Below are 9,705 nucleotides of genomic sequence, written 5' to 3'. Positions count from 1 at the left end.
TACGATCGTATATTGTTGAATTGTGTTTGTTATAAAATTTTGAGACAAAAAGTATTTATGAACAGTAAAATACGGTCTGAACAGTACCATGAACAATATCGTGAACAATACCGTGAACAGTACCCTACTACAGTACCAAATGCTAAAATTTTCCAGATTACTGCCAGGGAACCGATTCCCTTGCTATATGGAACCGATTCCCCTACTACAGTACTGCTACAGTACTTTCGTAAAACATACATAAACTCTTAAAAATATAATCGTTCATTACTATACGTTTACCATTTACATAAATACGTTTAAAACATTCTAAAATTTGATCATAGCACACATACTTAATTTAAAGACTTTGTTACATGCCAACCTATTTAACACATAGTAATACATGCTCTTTAATCTACTTCTGATATGAACTTTAAGTGGAGATATGTTGTTCTACTGAGCTTATAATGGATCTCTCTGCTTTTCGCTACCTACATGTAAAACACTTACACGTTAAGTCCTAGACTTAGTGAGACATAAACATATAATAAAGAATTTCTATAATTATAAACATTTAATCAAATATCTAATAACAATTATACATATTACATTATAAATACATATTGTCATATAAGAATTAGTATAAACAATAATAATATTTTATCATGCAAACCTGTACACACTCTTTACATCTTTTATAAGCCCATGCACACTATTGAGAACTCAAGGTATACGAGTACGATGAGGTTGTGTACACTTATGTTGTCACCACATCTCATATAAAATCCACTAAGTGACATATGAAATCTGTGTCTCGAAGGACCTATCCATATGTTCCTAAGAACATAGGTAACTGTCCATATGTCCCGAAAAACATAGGTAATTCTGTCCATATGTCCCAAAAGACATAGGTAATACTACCCATATATCCCGAAAGACATAGATAATACTGTCCATATGTCCCGAAAGACATAAGTAATTCTGTCCATATGTTCCGTAGAACATAGGTAAATCCTCGACTCTTGGCATGCCAACTATACCACTAGCTCTCATATTACATAACATGGGCATTATCATTTATAACATTTCATATCACATGTATCACAAGTGCATATTGTAGACACTAGTTTTTGTTCGGCTTTAAAATATTATATGTATATTATTATTAATTATTATTATTTTTATTTTTTTATTATTAATTATTATTTTTTACATATGTTTTGCAGTTAATCACGTGAAGCATCAACCCCAAATAAATCTACTAACTACTCCAACTACAAACTACCCACTCACCACTACCCAACCATTACCACCCACTTCGCACGTTTTTCTCTCTCAAAAAGAAGGTGGAAATCTAGATCAGGGGGAGCCTTGCTATTTATTTAAAGAAACTTGAGATTGGCAGGGAGAAAAAAAAAGGACAGAGGGAAACCGATGCTCCAAGGCTTTTGTTGTGTAAAACCCTCTCCAAACTCCATAACCAAATGCATATCGGATCACCCGTATCTTTCTCTACTGCATCACAAAAAACCCTAGTGGCTACTTTCATACCCAGAAACTCAAGAAATCAACAAAACACAAGAGGAACCACGGTCGTTTTATAAGCTTTTATTCTGTTTTGTAAAAGCAAACATTAATCACGGTCGATAAACAGTGCCTGCTGGTTGTTGTCTCTAACGCTGCTTTTCTTTGCGAGCGATGCGGGTTTCTTGTTACACAAAGCGGATATATTAGTCTACAACGACGTGCACGTCGGGACGAATATCAACATCCATTGCGAATCAAAGAACGACGACCTCGGCGTCCGTGTCCTACCGTACCACTACCGCTTTGAGTTCAAATTCCACCCACATTTCTGGGGAGTCACCTTGTTTTTCTGCAAAATACAGTGGAATGGAGAATCACACTGGTTCGACATTTATGAGCAAAACAGGGATTCCAGGCTGTGTAATCGTTGCTTGTGGATTATAAAGCACAAAGGTCCCTGCATGCTTAATTATAAAACTCTCAAGTTGTTGATACCTTCTTGAAGCCACTGATAAGTTCATCCAACGACAACCAAAGGATTTGGGTGAGTCGGCTGGCTCAATGTTAGGACGAGTTCTGGAAGCTTTGATCCAGCGCGCTAGGGCGTACAAGGAGTATGTGAATTCATTTGTTTCTGTTGAGCATTTGGTTCTTTGGTTTACACAAGATCAACGTTTTAGGAAGCATTCCAAGTATTTTACTGGTTTTGAATTCGTGTTACCGATTGCCTTTTCGAAGGATGGTGGCATCAATTGAACCTTGACCAACAAGTATTTGTTTGGTACGACCAGAAGCAGAAAAGAGTGAAAGAAAGGAGAAATAACAAAGCAAAGTGGGACCCATGTTTTAATGCCTTATTAATTTTGTTTTGGGTGCCCACGTGAAGTAAGCCATGGGTTTATTCTTTTCTTTTCTTTTGTTTATTTTATTACTTTTAAAATCTTAAATTTATTATTATTATTATTATTTTATTTTATTTTTTCTTTGATTCATTTAATATTTATTTATTATTTTTTATCTAACATTTTTGACTTTTTAAGGGTACGTTTTTCAATCAATCGAAGGTAAGCAATTCGAACCGAATTTTTAAATTTCAATTTAAATTTTAATTTTCGCAAATAAAGACAACCGACAAAATTAATTGGTACCGAAAGGAAGGTTCAAGGGTGATAATCCTTCCGTGACCGTAACCGACTCCCGAACCCGACACGTTTCTGGTAAACGCATATCAGTTATGATGGTGTCTGACCTACCTAAATTCGTTTTAAAATGGTCGGTGGCGACTCTAAAGCATTTAATCAACGTCGAAACCCAATTCTGGACCCAACCGAAAGATGGTTCCGACACATATATTCACGTAGATCGTTTCATATGGCTTATACCATTTCTCATTTGTTCATGTAAACTCGCATGTCATATCATGTAACATATATCACATAATCATATAGGCTTACGATTTTATCACCTATCATGTTATTTCACATATACACTTTTATATCACATAAACTCATATCTTCTTATCACATAGCTTCTTATTATATCATTCACCTCATATAACTTATATTTTGTGATCATGAAATCACATAACTTTGAACCATGTTTTTCATATAACTCATATAATCCTTTCATTATAATTCACATCTTATTGTCACATGTTGCATAACACATATACTATATTCACATACTTCACTATCATTGGACTTAATTCCCTATATTACATTAAAACATGGACATGAAATCTTATGTGACATATCAATACTATTTGTTCATATAATCTCCTTTATTTCATCCAAATTCTTAAGGCTAAGAATCATACAAAATTTTCCATGTAATCCGCACTTATTTCCAACACTTATAACTTATTATTCACACTTATGACAAGTCAAATTCAACTTCTAAATCCATTTATACATCCTTATTCAAAATTTCACTTATCCATTTCCTATCTTTAATCCTTCATAACTTACAAATCTTTGAGTTTTTATAACCATTTTCATCTCTATCATCTTCCCTAAATCTTCATGAATCAAAACCATGTTTGAATTTGAAGGATTAACCAAAAGAAATCAAACTCACCTTGGCTATGAGGCTTCACGGTTAGAAGAAGAGAAGAAGTTGAAGAAGATAAGTTGGAAACTTATCTCCTCAATTATGATTCACATGAGTATTATAATGTCCACTAATTATTATTTTATTTTTTATTTGTTCAATGACCCTTTTACTTCTCATTCACTTATTAATTCATCCTACACCAACATCTTTTAATTAATTCCTTCACTTTTCAATTTATTTAATTTGATCATTGAATTTTAAAATCTTACACTTTAATCACTAACCCGGTATTGAGGATGTTACAGATATGATCCCACTCACCCGTAACTGCATGCTCTGACGAATATGCTTGAGTGTATTGCGGTGCATCTCATGAACCTCCAACCCAATTCAGTTGAGTCTCGGCTGAAGTATGAAATAGAGGATAAAAACTGAAACTAGCCTGAGATGTATAATAGTACTCTTCAGGTGTAGATGCTGAAGCGGAAGAAGACGACAACGATGCTTTCTTTTTAGACTTGGACTTCGACTTGGCGAATGCGGCTTGATGATGTTGTCATTCTCTCATCTCTTCTAGTGTCGTCAGATATGATTTCTCATTTGATTCATAAGTTTGGAGATAGGGAGAATGGTCGAAATCTAGGTCCAGCGGTGTAATGTCTTCACGCGGGGAGATCGATAGTTTACACGGATTCCATAGGCCGATGAAGTAAGCGTGCCTCACCGGTCAATTTTCGGTATGTTTCTCATGCGTATCGATTGCATGGAGCGCATCTATATCAACCATTTACGGCGTAAGAATTGGCTGGTGCGACGCAAACTGTAGCATCACTCTATTAGTGGTGTGTCACTCAATAATTGCTTGGTGCAACAACGCCGTCACGACACACCATAAGTGAGACCCCTTAAAAAATCGCGTCAGCAATAACTGGTTGATCTCTCGTTGTCAACAAACGAAAGCCAAGAGAACTGTAAATATTAAATATCAAAGTTAGTATATATAAAGTTAAAAAGATTCAAAAAAATAATAATAATTTCGTATGTCATACCGTATATCTACCGGTGATGTCAATCATCATCTGTATGTCTCGTGCAATGACACCCACCAACTTCGTCTCTGATATTTTATGACGCCATATAAAATATTTTTAAAAAATATTATAAACAAATAAAATAAATAAATCTATGAAATTCAAAAAAGGTTAAATAAATGAAATTAAACAATACCTTGCAGCTTACGGAAACTCGACCGGGGCTGGTGTAATCGACATCAAAAATGGGAATCGATACCAAGCCCACGATTATAGCAGTATCAAACAGCCTGCTACATCGTCTTTTCGACCCGACTAGACTTACAGCCTTGCAAAACTCCTGATATAGAAAGGCTAAAATCGCCTAGCCCCAACTGTTATTACGGTACACATCGAAGTCTTCCAAATATCGCAGATACTAAGTGTGCGCCAAATTACCAGATTTATCCAGTAATAATATCTCTCCGATCAGTTGGATAATAAATGCTTGGGACACGAAAACAACCTACGCCTCGGTCAACTCGATAGTTACTTCAAATTCAGACTCCAACCATGTTATCATTACCTGATAGCCCCTCATGACGTTGGATGGTAGCCATTTTCCTAAAACTTGGTTGACCAACGTCGCGTGGTCGTACATGTTCTAACTCACCACGGGGCTCCATTCACAGGAACAACGACTTGGTAATAGACGTCTTCCAAAGTAATCGTCACTCCACCACTCAGGAAGTGGAACGTGTGCGCCTAGGGCCGCCAAAGTTCGATCAAAGTCTCAATCAACGCCAGGCAGCTTGAAGCCATGTAAAAATATAGTCGAAAATAGACTGGATTGATGCAGATATGTCATCATTTGTTGATGGGACTCTATGGTTGTAATCTCCCACTTACATGAACATTATCTAATCGCAACATATATTCTCAGGTTGTCATTTTTCGAGATTTTAACAGAACATATGATTTTTTTTATAATTTTTTTGATTCAGGGTTTAGTGAAAAATCAAAACCCCAAACCGTTATTTATAATCTTGCCTCCAACAACTATAAATAACTAATGGGTTTGAAAATCTAACCAAACTCACCACCTTGAGGTGACAAGTTTCAAGTGACCGTTACCCAACAGCTAGAAAATGACTAGTATTTTTTAATTTAAAAAACTCATCACATCGAATTGATGAGTTCTAACTCTTTTTTTTAAATTTATTAATTTTATTTTCATTTTAAAATTTTTTATTAAAAAATATTTGTAATGGACTCGTCACCTCAACATGACAAGTCATATTAATAATAATAAAATAATTACTCAAGTGGGACCCACTATGCAGGAACCATTTAAAAAATAATTTCAACAGAGGTGACAAGTTCGGAGTACATTGTAAAAAATGTCGTATTCTCCAAAATAAACTCTAGGTAGGCCCAATACTCTAAATAATTTACTCGCTTAGGGTATTGGGCCAAAAAAACCATTTTAATGACATTCAATTAAAAAAATCTAAACAACTCATTGAATGACATAGGTGATAAAAAGGAAATGATGTTCTCCTTATAGAATCCAAGTTCGAGCAACTGCATCTAAAAGTATATAATCCATTTCCCTAATAGAACATAATATCCTCGGTTATTCCATAATAGTAGCATTGCTGCAAGTTCAGCAGACATAGCAAGAGCTAGAACAATTGCTGAACTGCACCACTGGGAGAATCATTTAACAGAAGTGCTGCAGAAGATAACAGCCGATGAATATATACGAATACGACCATATTTAATTTATAAATAGAATGTGGTTTCAAAAAGTTTCCACATAATTCAGGAAAATGATATTGATTTCTTTCTGGTATTGTAGACCAAGGACTAACATAGAACAATTACTCATTTCAGTTCTTTCTTCTCAGACGAACTTGAATTTTGCGCGTATTTTTTGAGCCATTTCTGCTTGTTCTTTTCGGATGTGTTCTGATTTTCAGTGAATTCTGTTAACCCTTGTCTCAATGCTCCAAGATTAACCCCATTACCCACGTATATGCTTGTTACTCCCATCTTGGAGACCTGCCATTGTCATTACAAATTCTGTTGAGTGAAACAAACATACGATACCAAAGCAGTTCTGACCAATAATAACCATAACAAAGAGAGTACAAGGTTCTTAAAATCACAATGCATAAACGTACAAGATCCGAGTATCCAACTCCATGAAATACCAGCTACGTTATCCGAATTTAGATGTAAATGTTATATACATCCAATACAAGTAAACTCAATTTTCTCTCAAAGTTTTTTTTTTGTTGAGTACTTTGAGTCCTTGAAGGGTCATATCCCACATATCGAGATATTTATCGGATATAAGTGTTAGACACGTACTTTAAGAAATATGAAGAGTTGGAGTAATTTAGAATACCATGAGGTGAGCAAAGAACACAGGTAAAAGAAGAAAATAAAACACATTCTTACAGCTTCTATGTTCCTATCCTCGTCATCAAAAAAGAGCATTGAGTTGAAGGGAATCCCTGTCCTTGAGTGAATTCTTTGGAAATGATCAGTCTTGTGCGTCCAGCTCGAAAAAATTTCCTGAATGGTCCAAAAGAAGAATAATTGAATGCGATTGCAACAGGAAAAAAAAAACAAAAGAATGATTTTTGTTCAATTACTATGAAATTCATGTGTTGACAAACAGAACCCCAGACCATGTTGTTAATACGCAACAAAAGCCCAACTTGTATATGGCCAACTGCTTCTAAATTTACTGTTTGACTATTATTACAAAGAAAATACATATATAAGAACAGTATCCATTAACATTTCAGTATCAGAGGTCTATTGTCTACCTTTCAAGTAAGAATATGCTAAAAGAAATTATGCTTGCATTATTATTTAAAAGAACACGGGAACAAAGAATTTTAGCTACATCTTTCTACACGGCCTGTATATACTGCTGTTGAAAACCCAAGTAGGAAGCTATTTTACTCGGACTAGGGTGTCGTGCGGATAAGTATGTCTGATACATAAAACTTCAAAAAACATAAGGTATTTTTTCATAAAGTTGAAAGGGCCATACTAAAAAATCCAAGTTTGAATGTACGTTATCTATTACTGTAAAAAAAGGGTACTTCGAGAAAAATTGAAGAGCTGGAGCAACATCAATTGTTAGTAAAGGATTAACACTTGCAAGATCCTTCAGGACAGAAAGTGTATATATAACATGAGAAAGGATTTTGACTGACCTTTGCAACAAATAAAGACTTGATGTTCAATTTGTCAAGGAATGTGTTAGCTATATCTGCAGTAGGAGACCTAGAGGCAATAGCCATATCGATCCCCTTTTCCTTGAGTGCAGCTATTATGCCTTGGACATGGGGGTACATCGATGGCATTTCACGTCTGGATCGACACTCACTGGCAAATCAACCACGTTAAATAAACATTAGCAATTAAAAATGTCAACCCAAGCTAACAAAAGCATGCCATTTCATGTCCGGAATAGAAAGAAACAAAGCAAGAGACAGATACAAAGGCCAAAACTATAGGAAGGGATGGTCGGAAGGGGGGCAGGAGCAGTCGTCCCTGAAAATTTCAAATTATCATATATTTTAGATATTTTCTTTCTATTTTCAATTGATAATCTGTTTTTGTCCCCTAGAATTTTATAAGTTCACCTCCCCTAAAGAAATTTAAGTTCGCACTTAACATATAACTCTACACCTGTCCTGACTACAGGCAGCCATACTTTTCATACAAACAAGATGAAACAGATGAAACCCCAAGTTCATTTCAATGGTGTAAGCATTGGTAAATGGTAATTAAATCGTTAAATTCAGAAATTCATTTGTTCATCAGCTACACGGGTAATAATAACTATTACGCCCTGATTTACATAAGATCAAAGGTGAATGCTTGTGGGTATTGATTCGCAGACGACCCCAATTCCGTAAAAAATGCACAAAAATATTAAAAAAGGAAAAATAAAAGAAAGAAAACCCAGGAAAGTAGTAGAGAGAGAGTAAAACCAACCAGTAGAAGGGCCAGAGAGTGTAATCAAGATCGAAAACCACCAAACGTGGAAGAACCTGGAACATCCCGATGATCCGCATCGCCTCCTCTTTTACTTTCTCGTCTCCCATCCTTTGGAATTCTCTCTCCTCTTCTCTCTAAGCCCTATGGGTTGTTGAAAACTATTGCAAACGAGAGAAGAAGAGAAATCAAATTCCACCGTGTTTCGTTCTCTTTTTACTTGTATTGTTATTGTGCGAGTAAAGGTGATCAAATTGGTTGGCTGCACCGACCCACTACGGTCCAGTATTCAACTTGATTCTCGCCCGAGTATCGGCCCAACTAGTTCCTGGTACAGTGCTAAGGCACGACTACGACCACGACCACTGTAGTCAATTGTATCATCTTCAAACCCATACTACCTATATTGCAACAGTAAGGATCAAGATCAATGACTTGTAAACTTATTCAGTAATCTTATTGAGAAAAAAAAATATTGTTCCCTTTTAAAGAATTTAAATTTGAATAAACTATATTTATGTATATTATTAATAGTACAATTTGAATAAATAGTTGTCATAGCACATTTAAAGCGAAGTCCCCAAAACAAACATAAAAATGGCTGAATTCATATTAATCCTGTGAAAACTTTTTCTTTTTCAATTACATATTATATATACAACATAACTTTAGAAACATATAAGGAGTGAAACCTAATATTAGGGTCAACGTTTGGTCGAGTCGTGTTGAGTCAAAAAATTAAGTTATATGAATTGACGAGTCTATTCTATAATTCAAACTTGATTTGAAATTTTTTGAGCCTATTCGAATCAAATTTTGAGTTTTTGTTTAAATTTAATTATAAATGCTTATAATATTATGATAGTATTTTATTCCAATTTAAATAATTTTTTATAACCATATACAATACACATATATATTTCTTCATATATTTTTTCATATGTGATATACTAATATCATACAAAGTCGAGGGACTTGACTCAAACTTGAAAATCAATACACTAATTACTAAAATTTTGAGTTATTTGAATTATTATTCGAGTTGTATTTTATAACTCGATTTGAGCTTGAATTTTTTTTCAAGTTGAGTTGAGTTTATGAAATTACAACT

At 34.7% G+C, this 9,705-nt stretch overlaps 1 protein-coding gene across 2 annotated transcripts; it reads right to left on the bottom strand.

Annotated features, from left to right (window-relative positions):
• Positions 1 to 6,153: 6,153 nt before the first annotated feature.
• Positions 6,154 to 8,774, bottom strand: LOC120210561 (magnesium-dependent phosphatase 1-like). 2 transcript variants are annotated; one of them, XM_039209265.1, is made up of 5 exons: positions 8,595 to 8,774; positions 7,808 to 7,979; positions 7,038 to 7,154; positions 6,347 to 6,635; positions 6,154 to 6,245 (listed from the first exon to the last, which is right to left on the bottom strand). In XM_039209265.1, the coding sequence occupies exons 1-4, from the start codon at positions 8,702 to 8,704 to the stop codon at positions 6,459 to 6,461; spliced, it is 576 nt and encodes a 191-aa protein (XP_039065196.1). In that variant the 5' UTR covers positions 8,705 to 8,774; the 3' UTR covers positions 6,154 to 6,245; positions 6,347 to 6,458. The 2 variants fall into 2 exon arrangements, with proteins under 2 accessions (XP_039065196.1, XP_039065197.1); XM_039209266.1 differs by having other exon boundaries at positions 6,176 to 6,249; positions 6,351 to 6,635.
• Between the last annotated feature and the right edge of the window lie 931 nt (positions 8,775 to 9,705).

This window comes from Hibiscus syriacus, unplaced genomic scaffold (assembly GCF_006381635.1).
Source record: "Hibiscus syriacus cultivar Baekdansim isolate YM2019G1 unplaced genomic scaffold, ASM638163v2 tig00109925_pilon, whole genome shotgun sequence".
In the NCBI taxonomy this organism is placed as follows: Eukaryota; Viridiplantae; Streptophyta; class Magnoliopsida; order Malvales; family Malvaceae; genus Hibiscus; species Hibiscus syriacus.
This window is presented reverse-complemented; position numbering and strand designations above follow the sequence as displayed.

Coding starts and splice junctions, on each gene's coding strand:
- LOC120210561 (XM_039209265.1), bottom strand. CDS start 8,704: ATGGGAGACGAGAAAGTAAAAGAGGAGGCGATGCGGATCATCGGGATG. Junction 7,155..7,807: donor AGTCTTTATTTGTTGCAAAG/GTCAGTCAAAAT, acceptor TGGACCATTCAG/GAAATTTTTTCGAGCTGGAC. Junction 6,636..7,037: donor AGGATAGGAACATAGAAGCT/GTAAGAATGTGT, acceptor TGACAATGGCAG/GTCTCCAAGATGGGAGTAAC.